We start from the raw sequence: 24405 nt of genomic DNA, 5'->3' as shown, positions 1-24405 counted from the left end.
TTTACAAAAATGTAGCTTAGGTAATTATAGCGGTTTCGAATCTTTTTCGAACCATAGATTTTTAATTCTGATTATATTAAAACTTTTAGCTGGTAATATTAATTTGTAAGTTCACATTTAGGTATTTGCAATGTAAAACAGATAAATCACTAAAAACTACTTATGTTCACTCTGCTTACTTGAAAGATCATCATCATCATTGATCTAACGCCTTCGGTTGAGGATTTCACAGTCGTGAAAAATTTCCTTCCTGAGTTTCATTGTGGCGGGGTGTATGACCGCTTCAGTCCTGTAATTTGGTAAAGCCCAAGTGTGGGCTGGTGGTGGTGTTGCCTAGCGCAACCGCCGCCTAGGGTAAGTCGTCCCGCAGTGCAGCGGAGATACCGAGTTACCGCACAGACGAATGTAAAATGGTTAATTACGTGTGACGTTCTTTAAAATTTCTGAATGTTTCACCACAGAATCATTAGAAATAAAACAAGGAACTGAATAAATCTATGTTTGGGTGCCCCCCCCCCCTTTTTTTTTTTAGAGTGGCGGCACTACATTATACAGTTAACCTTTTGAGTTGAGAGCAATACTTTTAAAAATAAACAAAAAAAAAGCTCTTAGTTTTATTTTTAGATTCAAACACCGCACTTAAAATAGTCACGTAGGGAAATTTCGCAGAAGCAATTTTTTCCGTTTTCATACTAAATAAATAATTTTAAAATGACAGCTGTTGAATAAATATATTTTAATTTTTATGTGATTAATCCAATTACAGTTTACGTTTACACTCACTTGACATACAATACTCAAATACAAAAACCTCAAGTTTAAAATGAAATACATAAACAATATGAGAGAAACATTTTTAAATAATTTTTGAGAGTTAACATTTTCTTAATTTTTATCAATGAATGTCGTTTAAAAAACATCAGAGTTGTTAAAATTTTCTAATAAATTTACAAATAAAAAAATTTTTTTTTTTGTAAATACTGTTAATTATTTATCCATGTTGAATTATAGTAAACAATTAAATTTTGCATTCTGTCAAAAGAGTCCAAATCAGTTAAATGTAAGATGAACAACTCTCGAGAGTAAGTAGTACAAGACATGCAGAATCTTCTTAGGTATCACATGCCATGTCGCTCAGTATCTTCTCACTTCATATTCAGGTGGGATGAGAAAAATGTATCTGTCCGTAGTGTTGAAGTGGCGATTGAGATATAGAGTCACATTATTCTGTCTCATCCATTTCGTCTATGACCTTTAAAACAAACACAACATGCATAATTTATATTACAATGGGAACACGCCAAATGGGGCTGAATAATATAAAAGAAATAACATTTTAGACAAAACCTTGATTCAAGCTTGGATCAAACTTGCCATGAAGAACTGCCAGTCTTGCAGCAAGATTGTTATGGCAGTCATGTTATCTTACAGCAAGCTTGATTCGAGCTAACTGTTCCCCAAGCGTCGAACTTGAAATAAACATGCCAGTGCAAAGACTACGGTGAGCTTTTCACAGCATCTGGGCGCAGAGAGAGAGAGAGAGCGAGATTCAAGCTTTCGGCAAGTTGGCACAAAGATACTCTCAGCCCTATTGGTAAAAACTAAGTTTTGAATCAAACTATTGGTACGGGCAGACGTTTGTGCATGCCTGAGCCCTGGAAGGAAGGTGGTAGCGTGGAAGGAACATGTGAAGGGGTTTGAAGGGGAGATGCGCGCGCAGGTAAGGCAATGGGGAATTTTAATTTAATGCAGTTTCTTGGACATACGCCACTGTTCTCATTAGATATCTTCTGTGTTCGTCAGTGCTATCATCGCTGTGTTGTCCATAGTACTTGTTTATCGTCATCGTTGTGTTTATATGTTTGCTGCGTTGTCCAGCTTTGTTGTCTGCCAGCATTTAATCTGTCTCGTCGTTGTTGGCCCAATTTGTTCGTCTGTGTTATTATACTATTTTTTTCCATGACTAAGTTCCTTCAACGGAATTCTTGTGCTGTATGATATTTATATGTTGGAAATTTTTTGTCCGCGCTGTCGTCGCGGTGTTGTCCATAATACTTGTTTAGTTTCATCGTTGGTTCCGTTTGTCCATCAGCTGATTCAGTCTTGTTTTCTGTGAATTTTTTTATCTTCATATTTTTATTTCTTTTTGATTTTTGGAATTTTTCCATGACAAACGGTGCAAAACTGCAATGGCGTATTTCCAAAAAAACTTTATTAAATCAGGTAAGGCTATGCTATCAGCTGTTATAAAAACATCAGCTACGACGATTTCAGTTTCACGGAAGGCTATGGAGGGTAAAGCTCAGTCAAAGCGTTACGGATAAGTTATCAACAGCAGTGAAAGCGTATTTTAAATGTAAATATTCTTTAAGTGTTTGTTAAATATTGACAGAGAGTATTTGGAATTTTAAGTATATTTGTCATATTAGTATTTGTACTATATTTTAAATAGTTAGGTTGATGGACTCTATTAAACCCACTAAAATATATTTAAGAATTGCAATTTTGTGGTTACTTGAATTTAGAACAATTCGTACCTACAAGTTGTATTATTTATTGGTACGAATGCGTGGTTATACATGTTAATCTGACTGTACATTTTTAGTGTCTATTGTTTGTGTTCTGAAGAAAATTTTATGCATCTATTTTATTGTTTAAAAAAACAATTCTTAATTTGCATTTGATTATATCTGGGGACTGTACAAAATTTCTTATAAGTACGGTAGTTATTTCTTACGCTATTGTAAAGTGATGCTTACTGTTACAATATTTGTGTGCATACACTAAACCAAATTAATATAACTGATTTGGCAAAAAAAAAAAAAAGAAACACTGTTATATGTTGTAGCCAACAAATGCCTCCGTGTCCCGTATTGTTCTCTAATGTTTGCTGTTGTTACTCGAGAACAAAGAGCAAATGTTTTCAGGTCCGCGCGTACGCCACCTGGGCCGTACCGTTGTGGCCCGGCCACAGACCGGGCCGTGATGAACTGGAGTCACGCGGGTGGGAGGGGACTCGCGAGCACAGGCCACAGACGTCTGCCGGTAACAGCATATGTGTCACGCACGCTTGCAGGGCAAGCCTAATTCAAGACAATTCCGAGCTTGCCGAAGGCTTACTCGTTTATGGGCACTGACTTCGCGCACTTCGTGAGCTTCAGTAGAATGTGTTATAACCAAAACCAGACGCCGACTTAAACATTCCCCAGCAGCCCTCAGCAGTAAAAAGAAAAGAACTCTCGCCAGTTAATTCATTTGCTTACAGTGGCAAAAAAGAATGCGGCCTTAGTAGTTGCAGCTCACTGAACCTAACTGTGGTTGGTAGTCAAAAGCTGTTGTCGGACTAGAATACTTACGCTTTTAACGTACCTGGTTTTCAGCGTGTTCCTAAAATACTTAGAAACAAAATAGTTTCTGAAAACCTTTCTGAAACATGTATTTGCTAGCGTTACCCTGTACATCGATAAAAGCCACTGTATAAGTACTGAGGTTTTAATTTACAAAGTGCACACACAAATGTGAAATATTTTCTCATGCAGGAAATTGATTACTGAAATTCAGCTCATCTGAAAATTTTGGTACTGACGTGTCAAAAAACGCTTTAAATCCACCTTAAACATGACTAGTCTTGCAACTGTCCAAACAAAGAACTAGGGCAAGTAGTTTCATATTTTTAATAATTTTTTTACTGAAAATAAATAAGAAAACTTCGGAATTGTTCATTATAGCAGAGATGCATAACAGCATTCAGCAAATTCGGCGTTGTGTATACGACTAAATGAAAAGACCAAAGCTGCTTTACTTTTCTTTCAATAATAATAGCATTTTGATTTCAACATGCAGTAGATTAGCTGGAAGTGTGTAGACAGCAGTTGTCTTACCAAACAACACACTGTCGTTACATTTTTTCTAAACGATGGTGACAAAAACCAAAAGGTCACAAGGATGCATGTAAGGACAAAAGCGATCCATCCTTTCAAGATAGACCGCATCGGCGAGTCTGTAAGGATCCTTGCAGTAGTACCTATATCAATGTTCCTCCGACGGCAGGATCCGGGTCGTGTAGTCTGAGCCAGTGACCGCCATCTTGGATTGTGACGTCCCGGTGGCCATGCTGAATGACCTTGAACTTGACCTTTCACCTTGACATTCAAAATTTGTCGAACTTTTTTCTCTCTTCATAATTTACTCAAAATTATCTAAAATTACTCAAAAATTTCCCGTTTTTAGGAAAACAATTCCAGCAAATACTATTTTTAAAAAATCTTAAACATTCCCTTTGCAAGGGAGAAATGTATTCCTCAAAAATTCTCGAAGGCTGGAAATGTCCCCAAAATGCCAGTAAGCCATTTAGGACATTTGACTTTAACCTTTGACCTTGGCCATTAACTTTGCCACCATCTTGTATTTTAACGTCACAGCCACCAACTCTAATTCTATAACTTTCCACCATCTTGGATTTCGCCAGTTTTGATTCTAGAACTTTCCACCATTTTTGTTTTGTTTTTAGTGCTGACTAAGGATCTAACCGAAGACTGTAATTCAGCAAATAAATCATCACATTAATATATTTTTTAAATGATTTTTTTATTTGTTCCGAATTCTTTGGTTGATAAATTTAGATTTTCATTATGGTGGCCAAGATGGCCAACAAGAAGACGGCGATGACGACTGCTCTCTAGTGGGTAAAAAATAAATCGATATGGTGGGTGCACACTCAGACATAAACACGATGGCGGATCCAAGATGGCTGACTTTGTGTCATACCGGTTGGCATAAGTGGTGGGGGTCAGTTTGCTAGTAGCACTATGGGGAAGGATTATTCTTTTGGCCCTCACGTGATTTGAACCATGGACTTCCAGGATCATATGATACATAGGTTTTTTTAACAATTTTTTGCAATTATAATTCAGTACTTTTTTAATGTTTAAGATTTTTGGATAGTAATTAAGGTTTTTCAAAACGGTGGATGTGACATAATTGAAAATGGCTGAAAACCAACTGGCAGAAAGTTCTAGAATCGAAGATGGTAGAAATTTCTAGAATTAAAAATGGCTGCTGTGACGTCATGATCCATCACGGCGGCCGGGCTGATAAATGTTCCCAGCAGCTTACTGCAGGCTGGTATGTTGGGAATATTGAAACCGCTTCAGGGACATTTCAAGCCTTCGACAATACTTGGGAAATTAAAAACGGCAAATTTTCCCTCGAAACTGGAATGTTTTAACTATCAAAATATTTTTTGAGATATTTTGGTTGAAATATTTTCCTAAAACCTGGACATTTTTGGTCAATTTTAGCAAAATTTGGAGTAGATTAAGGCAAATATTAGGCAAATTTTGTAGGTCAAGGTCAAATATAAAGGTCATTCAAGAGGCCACCTTGGCGTCACAATCCAATATGGCGGTCAGAATCTCCGTCTCCACGACCTAGACCCAGCCGTCGGGGGAAAAAATTATATACTACTCCCTGCAACTACTCAGAAGATCGATAAAATGCACTTTTCAAGTATCCTTAGGCCTAATGCTGAAGTGTCCATTCAGTAGGTGTTCGAGACCAGACTTCGCAGCTCAGTCCCCACCTGCTCCACGGTGTAGCCCGCGGCCAGCAGCTTCTCGTCGCAGTTGTCGAGCTGCTTTGCCTTCAGCTGCAGCTGTCGCTCCAGCAGGGCGTTCCTCTGCGAGAGGAGGTTCAACTGGTGCTGCTGCCTCGCCAGCTGCTTCTTCAGCTGCGCACGAACCCACAACTTTATTTACGTGCCTTGCCTGGAACCTTTCATTCAACCTGGCTGAAGGTTACCCTCACTTCGTGTTGCTACCGCTTCCAGAACTTCCAGATTCTTCCGTCAAGCCTAAAGGAACTCCATAAAAGAACATCTTAAAGGATTTCAGCAATTTTTGTTGACCTTCTGACGACCTCACAGAGTCGTCGGTTCAACCTTTCAGGAGTCGCTCGCGTCCTTTCGTGAATTCACGTAACATTACAGGGATTTTGCGGTGCAATCTTTTTTTTAGGTGAATAAATGTGACGATAGGCTGTTGCTTAACCAGCCAAAGCTTTCATGTTTGGATATTACTGTCAAAAAATTGACATCAATTTTGCAAAAAATTTAAAATTGTCTGAAAAGATGTTTAAACTCGAAACACGTGACTATCGAAATGATGTTTGTTTATACACCAGGTTGAGTTAACATTGAAATTATTCGTATTTTTTTGTTTAGCTTATGTTACCTCGCTGCACGTGTTCCTTGAAATTAAAGGATACTTTATTCAAGGCTGCATTGGTAAAGAACGCATCCTTACTAACAGGAAACAGCTAAAGGGTTGTTGAGTTACAAAGACGTTAGAATGAATGATTGAATGAATGAACGACAGTCTCGTTGGCATCGAGGTCAGAGGAGACGTAAGTGGGCGTAACTGTGCGATGGAGCTGCGATCCTGACCCTTCCAGGTTGTAAACGAACCCGTGATCTCTTATCACACGAACATTAAACACGAGCGTGCGTCAGATTACCGAAACTGAACAGACGGACAATCTCACAATGATGAGTTTGTTGTTCATCCTTTCATATTTATTATTCAATGAAATTTGTCATTTTGTAAGATTCCTCGCTTATTGTGTGTTTCGCATACACCAAAACCACTACTTAAGGGTGTATGTCCCGTTCCAGGTCATGATTTTAGATTTATATTAATCACTGATCAACTTTTAGACATTTTCAATCGTTTAACTTTCACGAAATGAAAAATATATATAGTTGCATACTTTTTGCATAATTAGCTGCCAAAGTTACATTTTTAACCTTTTTGGGTTGTACAAATAAGGAGAATTTAATTTATTGCAGAACTGAAACTTTTTAGGATTAACTGCAATGTCACTGGCTACTTCAAGAAATAGTTTGCATTTCTTTCAGAAAATATTAATTAATTTTACCTGACATTTCAAAATTCTCAAAATTTGTATGATCTTGACAGCCAAGAAACATGAAATGAGTTTTTGTGATAGAAATGCAAACCATTTCTTGAAGTAGCCAGTGGCATTGCAGTTAATCCTAAAAAGTTTCAGTTCTGCAATAAATTAAATTCTCCTTATTTGTACAACCCAAAAAAGGTTAAAAATTTAACTTTGGCAGCTAATTTATGCAAAAAGTATGCAACTATATATATTTTTCATTTCGTGAAAGTTAAACGATTGAAAATGTCTAAAAGTTGATCAGTGATTAATATAAATCTAAAATCATGACCTGGAACGGGACATACGCCCTTAACTATAGAGTGGTTAATTTCTATTTGCAAATAGAACACATAAATAAATAAACAAACAAGCGTTCACACATTGTGTTCTATAATATTGTACTGTTTGAAACACAGGGAACCCTTTTGATTTATAAATCCGACAATACGAAGGCTGCATTTGGAGAACTTACTTCAGATTCAGTGCTCCTTGTAGGCATGAGTCCTGCTGACTGCTCAGCACCATCTTCTGGAGTCTGGCTAGCTGATTCATCAAACTGGAGATAAAGGGGAAATACATTCAGATGTTACAAAACATTAAGCGATAACAAAAACTATAAATCTTATCTATGGCTGAAATATTTAACTGATTATGAAATTCCTCTAATATTTAATTATTTTCTTAGCTGAGAGGATTATTTTTAATCGTTTCAAAAATTTAAATTTGATATACTTTTAGTTTTTTTTCCAGAGCAATTAAATTTATTTGTATACGTCTAACATTTAAAAAATGTGTGAATGCGATTTTTGTATTTTTTAAAATTAAATGGAATGTGTAGCAAAAAATACTACAACAAAAATAAGGCAAGTAGCATTCACACCCAATCTAGTTTTTGCGTGTGTTATATTTTCTGTAAAATAAGTTATACTTATTTGTGGAAATTATACATAAAACTAAAAGAAAAAATTAAAAACAAGAAAAAATTAATTTTTGTTTTTAATTCGTCGGATAATTGCGTAATTTTCTGAGATATTTTGTCTAGTTTCGATCCTGTAATGCCTTCAGCTTTGAATTTTGACTACTGCGACTTTGACACTAATTAATCTTAGAAAAAATATAGTCTACACAATTCTAAAACAAACAAAAAACTATTTTTTCTACTTATTATTGATTTAACGTGAAAAAATAATATTTAGTTTCAATTCAATTGCTAAAAACTAATGTATTTTTCCATAAGGAATTATATTCGGTAGTTTAATGATAGGCATATACTGCTCTTCATCACTAAAATAACAGTTTCTTAGAGCCGGTAAGTAAATACATTAGCTTATTAATAAATATTTTCAATAACAAATTACATTCAACACCAAAACATCGCTCACAAGTATACAATCAGTCAATTTGAGCGACTATAAACATAAACATTTTGCAACAGTTATCATCCTGTTGTTCTCCCAATATTGATTACATTACATATTTTAAAGCAGTATAAAATTCCAGATCTTTGGGATACAACTAAATGCTATGGTAGGCTATGTACACTATGCATTATTATCATGTTTTTTGTCGTTGTTGTAAGTACTCAATGAGTTTAGAACTCAAACTTAAGTAAAGTCTTTTTCATCACAAAACTTCGTGTCAAAGCCTTTCATTACTCGTCAGTGATGTGTAACATATAGCCTCGGTAACAAGCAAACTCGTGTGCTCTCATGTTGCAAACACACTTATAATACGAAACTCGGACACGAAATTTAAAGAAGAATTCTTTAAAATAATGCCGAGCGTGATAAAAATACGCAAAATGTTTTTTCAACTAATTTTCTGGACGGGAATAACGCGTAGTTCCCACACCCGCCGCCAGAGTACCCTGCCGGAGCAGCTACGTCGACTATAGAATCATTTGATTAGCTAACCAAAATTATAAACTACATAATGAAACGGCTCCGTTAAAAGTGAAAAAACGAATTGAAAAAATACAATCACCGGTTTTGGACCCGATTTTCAACAAGGAATTTTATTAAAATACTTAAAATACATTAAACAGTTAATACTACAACGTTTCCCGTTGTCTTTCTGAACATTTTTTCGCGCAATCTGCCTCAGATGGCAGCACCGTGTTTGTTACACGTTCCCCGTTCCTTGACTTCCGTCGCATTCACGAAATTACTCCCACCAAGTTCCGTATACCGAGAGCATATGTGTAGTCCGCGTGCGACAGAATTGAAACTTCTTGCTTATTACATTATTAGGTATGGGAAACAAAATTCCCTTTGGCTGAGGTCTCAGATCAAAAAATATATAAATATAATCTAGTATTCGAGCTCTAAATTAGGCTATTGCACCAGTATGCAAGTATGCAAGTGTGTAAGTATGCAAGCATGCAAGAATGCTGCGTCATTTCTACCCCTCCCCCTGACGTCTCATCCTCTATCGGTTCCCCAACCACATACCTAACTATACTAGAGGTGGGTTGCAGAGTATCAATCTGCTACTTTGTAACTGATACACGCCTGTATCAAGTACTGCAAACGAGTAAACTATTCAAGTATCAAGTACTTTAGTATCAGTTTAGAATTCACCTGGAACAACATTGAGAGGTCCTCTCAATGCGATCGGAATTTTCGTAACGCTCGAAAATTGTAGCCTCCCTTCAGCAAAAAGTTTCACGTATAAAAAAAATCATTATTCGACGACTGTCGCGCCAATTCGTGGAGAGTACCTGCAGCGACCTCACCTCGTCCGCGACCGGCGACTGCGACCCTCCGCCTCCGCTGAACTTCTCGTCGGCCGTCCCCGGGTGTTCCGGCAGCTGGTCGCAGCTCTCGAGGCGGTGGCGCGCGCTGGCCAGCTGCCTGTCCAGGTGTGCCATCTGCGTCCCCAGCTCCGCGCACGCCACGTGCTCCTCCATTGCTGCCAACTGCGCGCGTCACAAGCAGGCAGCCCGACCCCCTCCCTCCAAGCATTTCAATTTAAAACAAAAAACTAGAGAAGGCAGAATAAGAAAATTACAGCCACGTAGTTACATCTCAGCGTACAGGGAGCTTTAAGTCTTTAAGTCCCGCATCTGACATGCCTCACGCACAGAAGCTGCAGGAATTGCGTTTGCAAGAATGCCGGTTTTGCACACGTGTTAGCTGTAAGCATGCCTTTTCAAACAACTTTTCGTGTGTATTACGTATTAATAACATATATGACTTGTTTTAACGGAAGCATTAAACAATTGACTAAAGAGAAAAGTTTTTAAAACAACTAAATAAAAACCAAAATAGAAAATTTTCAGTATTCTTTTCTCAACCAAATTCATTACTTACATTTCGATGTGTAAACGTTGGACTTCTAAAAGTGTACTGTTCCTTGAGGTTTTAGTGTGACAGTTTTCTTTTACAAATCAATTATAAAGAAAACTTACTCATATATGTATATATATATAATGGTTACTCTGGAACCCCTCCTTCACAAAATCCTGGCTACGGCCTTGTACAAGTCCGGGGGTCTGCTCGTTCAGTTTTTTTTTCTGTTAGACGAATGTTTAGTATTTAAACTAATTCACAAGTAACTAACAGTTTCCCAAATGGGCACTAATTGTCTTATTATTGGCATATAAGACATATATACCAAGTGTATACGAACCACGAGGCATTATTTTTCGATACTTGTCATATCTACCATTCAACCAGATCATACAAGTCAATCATCTCGAAACCACAAGACCTATTGAGTAAGTATTTTCAACATGCTTTATACTTACAAAAAGACAGTGGAACATATAATGGTGAGAAAATTTGTTAGACTTAAAGCACTATGTTTAAGATTTTATAGTGTTCTTTACTCAACATAAGTTACTAGATTATATAATCACTAAGCCATGTGATACAGAAAAAAAAACTAGCCTAATTCAATACACACAAAGTACTAAATAATTATTTAATTGGTAAAAAACAGTTTTTTGACAAAAAAAGTTTCCATTTTAGGAAAAAATCATTTGAGATTAATAATTTTTACACATCTGAACTTTTAAGTAAAAAAAATCATTTTGTTTTTAAATTAAATTTTAAAAATTCAAAAGTTTCAAAAGCATCAAAGGGTGTATAAAATTTCAAAAATAATTTTTATAAAAAGATGCACATATCACAAAAATTATCAACGTGCATGTAGAAATAAGACTAAAATAAAATAATTTATTTGTATTGAGTAATTGCTGAGACACAGTTAAATGAGAATTTTTTAATCTATGTTTGGATCACATGAAACAGAAAATAGCCACCAACATAAATATTTCTTGTTACGTTTCTTATTTTATATAGCTTAGATTGAGACAAAAAAATATTTTCCAATTCAAATTTAAATATTGTTTTAATATTTTATTTTCCCACCCAATTGGTCGGTGGTGCTTCAGTCAAATTTTAAGTTAAACTTTACTTGCAATGATGTTCTCAATAGGTTTATTTTTAAGTGTTTAAAGAGACTATCCTGAATTATTCGATTTTTTTTTTAGTTTAAGCAAAACGTATTTTCTATCTTACGTGTGAATTACTCTGGCTGTACAATTATCTCCATTATATAGGTAGTGAAGTGAAGACTGATTATTAATATAAAAATTTATTTCATTGTAAAATAAAATGATTAGTATAATATATTTAATGTTTTTATCAAACTTTATTGATGCCCGTATTATGGAAGAAAATTCATTTGTTAGACTAAAATATAATTCATGCTATGTTTTCAAACTGAATACGTCATTAATTGCATGACATTTTAATTATTTCTTGAAGGATTTAGCTACAGTAATTATGTCATTTGTAGTGTGAAAATTACAAACTTTGTTCTGTTACAATGCCTTTGTTGTTTTATTATTTAATCGCATGGATCATTATTGACAAACAGCGGCTTGGAGAGTGAATTTTTTTCTTCCTATTGAAAAAATAAAGCTTTGATGCGTTACGATGCAAACAAATCGCCATCATCAAATACATCTCTAATATAACATCAGATGGCGTACGTTGTAGGATATGAGAGGTGTTCCTCATATGATTATTTCGTGACCATTTCTATTAACAACGCCAATTTTTATTCGGTGCAAGGGTGCAACTCTACTAACTTCTCATTCTAAAAACGATGAAATCCTGAGAAAATAACTCAAAACTTACTTCAATCTGCAATATTAAAGGGCTTGGTAGGTAGCAATTTTCAATCTTTACTGAGTACACTATAAATGTGAAATAAAAGAGCCGGTAACCTAAACTCTGAAAACCTTTTTGGTAACCTTTCTAAAAATGTTGAACCTATAACGACTGTATTAGAAAGAAACCATACAAATATGGTATCTCTCCTACATTTTGTTAGAAAAACGTCAAAGCAAAGTGAAATGTAGGGAATATATTTGTGTGGTAAAGTTCCAGTACAATTAATTATGTTAAGTTGATAATTTCCATTACATATTTTTGAATGTCAATAAAGTTTTCTTACATTTATGTTATTTATCCCAGGACTCCTTAACATACGTACCTAGCCTTATAATTCGTAAAACGGTAGATAAAGTGGGAAATACCAAATTGACGATATTTAAGTGAGAGAGTATATCCTTCAATACTCACTTTAGATTCAGCATCGAGAGCACGTTTCTTCCAGTGTGCAATAGTATCGTCTTCTTCTTCCTGTGTATTTTCTCCCTCTGGGTCTTTTGCTTCAACTTCTGACTGCAAGATGTAACATTCAGCATGTGGAATTTAAAAACACGCGAGCAAATGTTGTGACAAATTAAAGAGACTGAGTAATTGAATTATCAATCCAAGATATTCGTAACATAACCCAGGAACTAAGAAACTAGGCAAAGTAAGATGGGAAAAGTCAGTTAATCTGCATATTTACAGAAAATTATATTAAGTATTATTTTAAGAAACAACGAACCCCAATGACATACTCACTTCGTATTCATCATCTATAGCATGTTCTTTCTTGTTATCATTTTCACCTTTCTGTCCATTATCTTTTTCAGTCCCATGTGCTTCGTCTTGTAGCTGCAAGGCATAGAGAATTGCATGTAAAATGAAAAATTGTACAGGAGCAAATGATAGGACTTACAAAAGAGATTTCAACTAAAGAGGTAATTCAAAAGATCCTTTATCGTTAACAGATACTATGAAACTAGTGTTGTAAGTTGAAAAAAAGCCAAATAGTCTGCATACGAAGCATTTGGTTATTATATAATACAGGAAATGTCAGATACTGTGGTCTTCATGCGGAGAATTGGTTGGGTAAACGTGAAAACTGATGAAAGGTAAAAATCCCTTTTGACACAGCCTACATGCCTAGGTAGATTTCGGAGTACCTATTTCGTCTGAAAATGTTTTGGAAACGTCTATAAACTTCTGGAACATTTCAAAAACTTAATGTACATAACATTCTTTATGTTATCCAATATTCCAAAAGATTGATAAAACATTTTCTGATATTTCATGCAGCGAAATAATTTCGAATGTTTTTAACTCAATGCATTCGGCATTAAATAGCTTCAAACGAATTTCTTATTACACCTACTAAGAAGTTAGCAATTTTTTTACCTAAAACACCACAGTCATCCCTTGCACTAATGTAAGGTAGTATAAAATTAAACCAAAGTTTAAGAAAATATAAAAATAGTTTAAAATAAATTCGAACGAACTTGGTACTAAGGAAGTTTTCATTATTTTATTCGACCCCTGTTTTTACGGTAATAGTTCGTTTCATCAAAAACTGTTTCAGCCAAAGGTTTTAGATAAAGTTTAGGAGTTTTACAATAAATTATAGCGTCTTTGATATTATATGTATATATTAAAAATAATGACTTTTTTGTATTTCGACACTTGTTATTTCCACCCCCTTGCAGTAAAGATGTGTAATATCAACAAAAAAAATCAGACAAAAGTTTTGATACAAATTATAAGATTAACAAAAAATGTGAACGAATTTTATGTTATGCCTACCAAGCGAATTATTAATTCCTTTCTGTATTTAAACCCATCTTTATCCACCCCTTTCAGAAATTGTTTGTTGTATCAAAAATTATTTCAGACCAAAGTGTTGATAATATTTATAATGTTTACGGACAATTTGAACGTATTTTATAATGTGCCTAAGAATGTTTTGCCATTCAACCCCTGTTTATTCCACACCTTGCAGTAATTGTTGGTCGTATCAAAAATTTGTCCGGACAAAATATTTTGGTTTTATTCCTACGAGTTATTAATAGTTATTATTCTGTTGTTTTTTTTTCAAAAAAACCTTCCCCATCTACCCCTTTGGTCGGGTATTGCCCATTAACGTACTCGACCGAGATTTTCCATTATTCGATTTTATGTATCAGTTTGGAAGTGATTTGTGTAAAATTGCGGGCGTTATCGTGTCCACAAATTGTGATTTATATATAGAGGTAAAATTTCGAGTGGACTATGGATTTGGGGTCTATGGACCATGAAATGAAAAACGTTATAAAAATTTTCCAAAGGTCGCACCGTGGTAACGGCCACAATTGGTAGTATTTATTTGAAATCTACCTAATAAAATGAGACAGCGAATGAAGTCAAGCCTCAAAGATAATTTATAGGAATATTTCACTAATAAACATTATATGTTACATTTTTGAACAGAAGACGTTATACGTTAATTGCTGTTTGTAAAAAATCAGGCATTTATTATTAATTGACAGCTAATTACGTCATGGCCACACTTTCTAGACGTTCAATTTCTGTGTTTCCACTGTTGGTAAATACAAACCATTTAACCTGTAGTCACTAAAATAAAATTTCTTCGTAAACATTGGAGACTATAAAGAAAGCTAGAAATCCAGCAGGGCAGGTGAAGCTATATGTATGCATGTAGCACATACATATGTGTGGCAAGATGCCATGTTTAAATGAAAAGCACTGATGAAGCAATGGTCTGACTTTATGCTCGTATTGAAAGCTCACCTCTTGTCCTTTTTCGACTGGAAAAAGTCCTTGCAATTTCATCGCTTCTATAATAATGGCGTAGGTATCCCTGTAACGTTTCACAACCTTAATTCAGGGCATTTTATAACAGGTGTTAACAGGTTTACATTTTAAAAAGAATAGTCAATACACTGATCTGGAATATACGTGAAAAATTAGCGTTGGAATATTTTTGGTATTAACCAACAAGAACCTCTACAAAAACCAAAGTTTTTAGTATTCAAAAACTATTTCCTGCAAGTTATCGATGGTACATTTGTTAGAATGTGTTGCCATGTTGATTTTATTTTGTAAGAAGTTTGTTAAACAGGTGTTGGGAACAATGAATTTGGGTTGTACTGTTGGTACTTACATCGTGGATGCTTCTTCTAAAAAATGTATGTGGGGAGCGTTATGTGAAATGTGTTTGAATAAAGAACTAAAGTATGTGGACTGATACAATATATTCTCATTCCGCGTATCATGGTAATTATCTAACAGGTTATGGGCCCAGGCAGTGCTCTAATAATTTGAGTGAAGAAATAATAGGTGGTTAAGCGTGATTGTAACTATTGCTGTGGTATCAAGATGGCAAAGAAAATGGATGATATTGAAGAGTTGAGAGAAGACAATTGGTTTGCATGGTCGCGACGAATGCAAGCGGCACTAGAGCAAAAACGATGGTGGGATGCTATTGAACCGGGATATCCTCACAATAATGATGAAAATTTAACACCTAAGCAAGTGGCGAAAGATAAAGATGCACTCAACTACATTATTCAAAGAATTAGTGACTCGCTATTAATTGATGTGGAAACATGCGAACGAGCCAGAGACGCATGGCTTACTCTGCGAACCGTATGTATTGATTTGGATCCTCTACATGTTTTAACAACACTAGAAGAGATGGTAACGTTCAAAAAAATTAGTGACATGTCCATGAGAGAGTATGTAAATAAAGTGTTGGTGTACTGCAGAAGGTTGGAAGAGAATGAACTAGTGTTTACCGATGCTGCGCGAGCTGAATTCTTACTTTTGGGGTTACCTAGATCCAAATATGGGTCACTAATAAGAAGAATTCATTTGGCAGATGGTCTTAACCTACAAAACGTGAAAAATAAATTGTTGTTAGAAGAACGACAGGAGAGGCTGGAGCGTGATGAAGATGAAGCCAAAGCATTCACCGCGAGGGAAGAGAGAAGTTATTATAGACAAGACAGCAAGAAAAATTGGCATAGTAGCAGGGATGATGACAGAAGGTCAGATGAAAGGAAGACATTTGAAGCCAGAAGAGACAGTGACAGATTGGAAAAAAGAAATTATCAAGAAAATAGTGGGCCTATGCTGTGTTTGGCCTGTAGTGAACCAAACCACATCGCCAGGTACTGTCCAAATATGAAGAGAGAACTTTATGGTGACCAAGGTCGACAGCAATATCAACTTGGCATGACACCGAGGGATCAACAGCGACATACTACATATTACCCAGAGAGCTTGAAGGCTAAAGCTCGTACGGCTGAGATGCAAGATCAAGATAACTGCAGGAGGAAGAACGATGACAGTAAGCAGGTTGAAGGTCATCATTCCGTGGTGAAGTATAAAGCATTGAGTGTTAAAGGGGGGAAAGCAAATGGCCAAGGAAGTGGTACAGATACAGTATATATACTGTAGGATACAGTCCACAGCAAAATGGACGGGCAGAAAGGTTAAATCAGACACTTTTATCTATATCTAGATGTTTGTTGTTTGAATTAGGTCTACCTGCTGCTTTTTGGGGCGAAGCCGTTGTAATGGCCTCTTTTATCAGGAATAGATGTCCGTCAAAGCCACTTAACCTCAAAATTCCATATGAAGTATGGAATGGTAAAGCACTTAGTAAGGAAGATGTTGATGACATTAAAAAATTTTGGCTGTGAAGCGTGGGCAGCAACCATACATCATGGGAAGCTGGAAAAGAGGGCGGAAAAGTGTGTGTTTTTAGGTTTTGAACATGGTGTGAAGGGTTACAGGCTGTGGAGTTTGAGGAGAAACAAAGTTATTTTGTCTAGGGATGCTGTGTTCAATTAAAATGTGTTTCCTTTCAAATTTCACAGTGAAGAACCAAATACACCCATCCAGCTATGTAAAACTCTAGAGGTTGAGGATGACATTGGAAATTTGGATGATGTAGGTTCGAGTGAAGTAGAAGGTGATAAAGGAAATTTTCATGATAGCATTGTAGAAAATTTAGATATCTGCCCTGTTGTAAACACGAATGATGAACATGTTGCTGGCATTGAAAACTTTGAGACTTAGACTAGTGTAGCTGCTGAAAGTGTAGATGTTCACGACAATGATACAAATCCCACTGAAATGGAGAAACTCAATGTTGACCCAAGAGTTGAAGTCAGGAAGTCGGAGAGAATTAAAGTACCAAGACAGTCTTCCAATTGTGTGGGTTGTTGTAATTTGTCAGAGTACAGCAATAACAAAGAACCTCCAACCATAAGCGAAGCTCTTAATTGTAAGGAGAAAGACTTTTGGAGAAGTGCCATGTTAGAGGACGTACAACGTAATCAAACTTGGATAGTTGTAAAGAAACCTGTAGGAGTAAATGTGATTGGGTGTCGATGGTTGTTCAAAAGGAAATTTAACAAGGAGGGTAAGGTACAAAAATACAAAGCTAGACTTGTGGCTCAAGGTCACACTCAAAAGTTTGGTATAGATTACTGGGAAACATATAGTCCTGTTATTAGAAGAAACAGTATCAGAATAATGTTTGCACTGAGTGTACAGATGGGCTGGGATCTGCAACATGTTGATGTCAATGCAGCATTTCTAAATAGTGTTTTGAGAGTTCCTGTGTTCATGAAATTGCCTGAAATGTGTAAAGATTATGTCTCAGATGGTTAATATGTCTGTGAATTAAAAAGGAGTATATATGGGTTATATCAGGCTGGCAAAGATTGGAATGATCATGTCTCTAATATAATGCTCAGTCTAGGGATGAAACAGTGTGTTTCAGATCCATGTGTTTTTTTTTCTTTCCTCAAAAAATCTTATTGTTGGTGTGTATGTAGATGATCTGATATTGGTGGGTGAAATGGATGCAATTAATGAGTTTAAGATCAAATTTGGTAATCTGGTAAATAAAAGATGTTGGAAGTATGTCAACCTTATTTGGATGGGAAATTTGTAGAGATGGAAAGGATTGCCTAACTGTGAGTCAGTCAAACTACATAGCCAGTGTATTGGAAACATTTTCTATGAGTCAAGCAAAAGGATGTTCTTCGCCATACTTGGAAAATTTGTCAGCCAACTCTGACAATGAACCTTTTGATAAATCTATCTATAGGGAAGCTATAGGCTGCTTGTTGTACTTAGCTACATGCACTAGACAGGATATTGCCTTTAGTGTAGGAAAATTGAACAGAAAGTGCCACAACCCAAGTGTTACAGATTGGCGGGGTGTTAAACATGTTATGAGATACCTTGTTTCAACCCAAGACTATAAATTAGTGTATAGACGTGACAAGGGTTTTGTAAGTAGCTATTGTGATGCAAATTGGGCAAATGATAGTGATGTAAAGTCTGTAAGTGGATATGTTATATTTATAGGGAAATGTCTTGTTGCATGGAAAAGTAAGAAACAAGGGGAAATAGCAACTTCCACCACACATGCTGACTATATATCCATGTTCGAGGCATCAAAATAGTTGGTGTGGATGAAAGAATTTCTGTCTGAATTAGGTATGGGACTGTATACTGATGGGTCATATGTTTTGTATGTGGACAATCAGTCTGCTAAACAAATATCTGAAACTAAAAGGGTAGCAGAAAGAACAAAGCACTTTAAAGTAATGTACCACAAAATAAGAGAATACATAAAAGATGATATTGTTACTCTTAAGTATGTTCTATCTGGTGAAAATATATCAGACTTACTAACCAAAAGTTTAGCAGGTCCAAATACCAGCACATTTTCAAATTTGCTGGGTGTTCGTAATTAATAAAACAAATAGGCAACAAGGGGAAGTGTTAGAATGTGTTGCCATGTTGATTTTATTTTGTAAGAAGTTTGTTAAACAGGTGTTGGGAACAATGAATTTAGGTTGTTCTGTTGGTACTTACATCGTGGATGCTTCTTCTAAAAAAAAAATGGAGCGTTTTGTGAAATGTGTTTGAATAAAGAACTAAAGTATGTGGACTGATACAATATATTCTCATTCCTGCGTATTATGGTAATTATCTAACAACATTTACTATCAATCACTTTTAAATTCAGCAACGAAAAAGTTACCTGCAGAGATCACTAACAAGGAGGGGGGAGGGGTCGGAGTCGGGGCTCACCCATTTGGCTCGAAATGTGTGAGTAGAAGCAGTTAGGTGTCCGTTTCAACGTCTTAAAATATCTCGCTTGAGTGAGCCCTGCACTCTGTAAACACCTTTGAAACTGTTGCACACAACTACACATCAGTGACTTTTGACTGTGAATCACTTGAAAGTCTCTTTATTTGACGGCTTGCTGTAGTGTGTTTCTGATATTCAAATAGTTTAGTGTTTGTTAAACATTTAACAGAATCGTGTTGTAATGTGCTGTACACACATTTTTTTTTCCCTTCTACTTTTGCAAAGTATTCCTTTGGGAACCAGTTGCCAAGACAGATATTGTAACTTTGTACAACTCATGGCTGTGGTTATTTTTGAATATATTATGGAATACGTTTTTAGAGATAATTCTGAGAATTACTTACGAAAATTAGCACATAATTTTTAATTTTAATTGATGTTTCATTCATGCATGATTTTTAAACAACGGAAAAGATTATAGAATATTCATTAATTTGACTTATGTGGTTTTACTATGCTTATTTCACAATGGGAGGTACTGGGACAACACAAACCATAAATGCCCGGGAAAGAATTGGAACTATTTTTAGTGATACAGTTGTTTTCATTTAAATACCCAAATTTAAAGTATCTGCAATTTCACAAGAAAATTTGTTCCATTTATAAAAAAAAAAATTACAGTGCACTGTAAACAAGATACTGACACTGCTCATGCACGTGATAATAGTGTTTTATGGCACGCTATATGGCGAAACTATATTTACTCAATTGTTTAGATTAAAGATTTAAATATACCGAACGTCCTACTTTTTCTATTAATTGCATTACAACTGCATATAGTTGTATGTCAGTCTCAGATTAAGATTTTTATTAACTTACTGTATTTTCTTCATCATGTCTTTATTCGTCTGGACCTGCGTTAAACGAATTTCTTGCAATTCTGCTCTGATCTCAGCCACTTCATCTAGTTCGTTACGGTCACCAGCATCCACTTGCTCGACCTTCAAGAATCAGAACAGAGGAGGAGCACTTGTGTCACTAACCTACGTTTCTAGGGACAACCAGCAGCAATTAACGTTATTATTAAGCTATTATATGCCAATTCGGAAGTAAAAAACATTTAAGTTGCTGTCTGTGGAACAATAACTGTCCATACTACTCGAACATTTATACAGTACCATTAAGATAATACTATTATAGTTTACTTCAAATAAATTCAAAGCAAAATGTCGATGACATTATTGTGAATGATTTTTTTAAGTGTACTAGAACTAGTGATTTCAGAATTTTTTTTTGCTATCACTTGTGTTAAAATATTGACTATCGGGGCCATTTTACCAAGCTAACAACACTACACTCTTTACAATTGTGTTTTGTAAATACTTGGTTTTTGCTGATCCTCTTTTGACGTGACGTCTAATAAATCTATGAACGCCGGCTGCACGCACGAAAAAGTGTCCCGTTACGCACATTTTTCCGTTACTCTGTGTCCCGTTACGCCCATTGTACGCTTGCGCCGCATCTATCTCTCTTCCACTCGATTGGCCTATGCGTCCGAGGAGAAGAAAGACAGCGGCAGCACACAACTTACATCTACACGTGAACTGTTTCGACTGGTAATAAAGTGAAGTGAAAAGTTAATGTGGTTTTCATTGATTATTACAACAACCATTTCGGCAATGAAGGTTAATTATTCTTGCATTCTAAAAATCTAATTACTAGTATAATTTCAAGTATTTATTCTTTTATTATAAAAAAAAGTAGCATCTGTCGGCGAGTGCACTAATAATAGGTTATGTTACAATTGACTAAAAAATTATGGTGATTCATATAATTGATGATAGATATTTGATTACAGTTTATTGATATGAAAACTTGTTCATAATTATATTTAAACTTTATAGATAAACGCCAGTTTTTAAAATTAATTACAAGTCATCTAACGTGAACTGTTTCGTCGACTGTTTATAAAGTGAAGTGAAAAGTTAATGTGGTTTTCATTGCTTATTACAACAACAATTTCGGCAATAAAAGTTAATTATTCTTGCATTTTAAAAATCTGATTACCGGTATATTTTCAAGTATTTATTCTTTTATTATTAAAATTAATATAATTCAACTTTATTCATAAAAGTATGCAATCATTTCATCAATGTTTTGTTATGACGTTGTCACGTTAAACTATCGTCCTTAAACCGACTTTACAGACAACAATTTTTTTTTTTTTATGTTTTAAATGTTTGTTTGAGCTCTATTCATAACATGTTGGAATGATAATGCTACAGTTACTAAAAACTAAAACGCTACAAAACTAATTTTTTTTTTTTTGCAAAACTCCGTTCCCCCGGAGAAACCCCCGGAATGGCCACCGCATGGGGAGCCCAAGAAAAGAAACGGGCTCGCCAATTGGAAGCCACCTGGAAGGTTTTTTTCTGTTCCACACACCGTTTATTTGGTAGCCTCACTTGTTACAAGGGATTTTATTCCTACCAGATAAAATACCACAATTTTGTCTGGGCAATCCGCCTTGGAGGAGCCGGGGCGCGAACCCGGGTCCTACAAGTCACAAAACAGGCACTCTACCCCAGAACCAGAGTGGTAGAGCGGATACTTGCCGTCTTCTTAACACTGACATGATGTTATTCCACGAGTTTACTATAGTTTCGTGTGTCATTAACACGTGCAATACTTGCAATAACATCTAGCCTCGGTAACGAACAAATTTATGTGTTCTCATGTTGTTAGTTCAGTATGAATTATGTAATTTCATAACAGTGAAATATAATTTGTATAACTAGTCTGGCAATTTTTTAATTGATTTCCTGCAAACAAACTTACAGTCCTGCTGTAAAATAATTATATAGAAATATAGACTAATAAAAAAATATCTATGCTTGCACTGTCGATGGTAAAGTTATTTTGAAATAAATGTTAGATATTAAAATAGTGTGTTCAGTTAAAATATGTGTGTGCTTACAAGCATGAAGTTATTGTTTAAACATTTTATTTATTTAGTTTTAAAGCCACGGAAAATTAACTTTTTTATGTCACTTTTGGCATTCTTATGTTTTACCGTGCTTAATATGCTCAATTAAAACTGGAAAGCTATGCAAACAAAGTCTGAAATTTGAAAATATTTTTTAAAGATATTTGTTCTGCATACTTTGAATACTTTTCTAAATTTAATAAGACCCATAGATCTTCATGTGTTGCTAATACTATTATCTACATGTTGGTTAAAAAAAAACTTAGAATTCAAACAACTCGAAGGTCTTAAAAAAGGACACCACGTTTAATATCATTACTTACATCACTGTATGTACATGACACAAGTTTTGTGATATTTGCTTATTTATTTAGAAATATTCACATTATTTGAATACAACTATATTTTATTGTAACTTGCAGTACTCCTGAGTACGGGATTCTTGGTAATAGCTTACTTCAGTGTTAAGCAGTAGCATAAGTGTTTTATTTCATACAATGGAAACCCCAGAAAATTAAATCATCGAGATTATTAAACATGAGCTTCTTTGAGTACACAACCACAGAAAGTTTTTTTTTTTTAATATTTGTGCACATCGCGGAATTTTAATTGTAACATAAGTTGGAATACGGTGTTATAAATTTTTTTTTCCTAACCTAACTAAAACTAAGTGTATTTTGTTTGGGAGGGGTCTGGGTTAGGGAAGACTCTAGGTGCGTCCCAGGCCGAAGCCCTTACGCCTAATCATGCTGGGTTTAAGCCATGCAGAAAGGGAGGCATGCATCGTGTGCTTTGCTCGGGGATTGGCCAGCCATGGCAGCAATTGGCGCCATGACTAACTCCCCTATCTTAATTCTAGACTAATTACTAGATAAGTTAACCAACTTTGGATGCTTTTACAACATAACATATTAGGACATATGAAGGTGGGCAGTAAAACTACGTGGAACATGATTTTTTTTTTCAAAATGAGAAAAAAAATCTTTTTTCGTAAATAATTGATGGCAGCTTGGTGGGAACAACAACATGTTGCCCCTAAAGACCAGTGCCCACCAAAACAAATGCGGACAAAAGGTCCAAGCTCCCAAATTGCTTAGTAGAATTTTTCTATCTGCCCAACTCTTCTTCCAGGACCATCCTTCTTTTCCTGTACTCAACCTGCCTGCTAATAATGCATGATATTTTTGCATCCCGCATGAAGGTGCCCAGGGTTTTCCCTCTGTCAATGGAGGTTTTACGGTGTTATAAATATTTTGGTTGTGTAATATTTCTATGTGTAATAGTATAAAACATTTATTATGTTTAAACTGTTAACAGTATCAAAAGTTCATTGAATGGTTGTGTACGTTTATTTCCGTCCAAAAAATATTTTGTACAAAGTAAAATTTCACTTTTCTTATAATTTTGTGGTTTTAAATTATTATTTTTAAACCCATTTTTGGAAACATTTGCCTTTACTAATGCGCAATCTGTTGAATTGATTTATGACGACGTACAGAAAATCACTGCCATAAGTGCTATCTGTAGCCTTTTAAGTTAACCTAACAGGTAGGGGGTTAACAGCGCTACCTAGCGGCGTATTTTATATGATACTTCGAGAGCAAAGCAGTTGTACTCATTCCATGGAGTATATAAATAAATATGGCTGAATTCCGTCTCGTTATGGCTGTTTTCCGTTATGGTTTCCGCCTTTTCGAAGAGGCCAGGCGGAATTCTGTCATTATGGTAGTTTTCTATTATGGTAGTCTTCCGTCGCCCCGTGAAGGTTTCAAATGAATTACGTCAGTAACATAGGACTACGTTTTAGTAATTAACAATCCAAAAAACCACTAGTGTCATGTTATAACTCCTAAGACAGTTTTAGGTTATTTAAATACAATGAGCTTAACTGAGTAAGTCTTGGTTAACTTCTTAAAGACAGTTGTGTGGGACTATCGAAAGGATACTTACGGTTCCCATTTTTAGCTGCAATAACTTAAAGGAGATAAAATGTATTCCAAGTTTTAAAACAGCTTAATGACACGTATTAAATACGGCGTTTATTTACTTTATAGGTGTACACAAATTTGTGTATGGCGCTTACGTAGAAGCAATTATTTTTGTTTCCCGTTACATCACCGAGTATATTTAATCCGAATATACAAAGCCTTACAGTTTTTATTTTAGCCAAGATGAATGCAAATCCATTTT

General features: G+C 35.3%; 1 protein-coding gene across 1 annotated transcript; it reads right to left on the bottom strand.

Moving 5' to 3' along the window:
- Positions 1–717: 717 nt before the first annotated feature.
- On the bottom strand, positions 718–24355 carry LOC134528032 (uncharacterized). The gene is made up of 9 exons (XM_063361218.1): positions 24166–24355; positions 20109–20230; positions 14901–14970; positions 12879–12971; positions 12549–12650; positions 9689–9871; positions 7427–7510; positions 5582–5728; positions 718–1252 (listed from the first exon to the last, which is right to left on the bottom strand). The coding sequence occupies exons 1-9, from the start codon at positions 24172–24174 to the stop codon at positions 1223–1225; spliced, it is 840 nt and encodes a 279-aa protein (XP_063217288.1). The 5' UTR covers positions 24175–24355; the 3' UTR covers positions 718–1222.
- Positions 24356–24405: the final 50 nt, after the last annotated feature.

Source organism: Bacillus rossius, chromosome 1 (assembly GCF_032445375.1).
Source record: "Bacillus rossius redtenbacheri isolate Brsri chromosome 1, Brsri_v3, whole genome shotgun sequence".
Classification (NCBI taxonomy): Eukaryota; Metazoa; Arthropoda; class Insecta; order Phasmatodea; family Bacillidae; genus Bacillus; species Bacillus rossius.
Note: the sequence above shows the minus strand (reverse complement) of the source record. Positions and strands in the feature narration are given on the sequence as shown.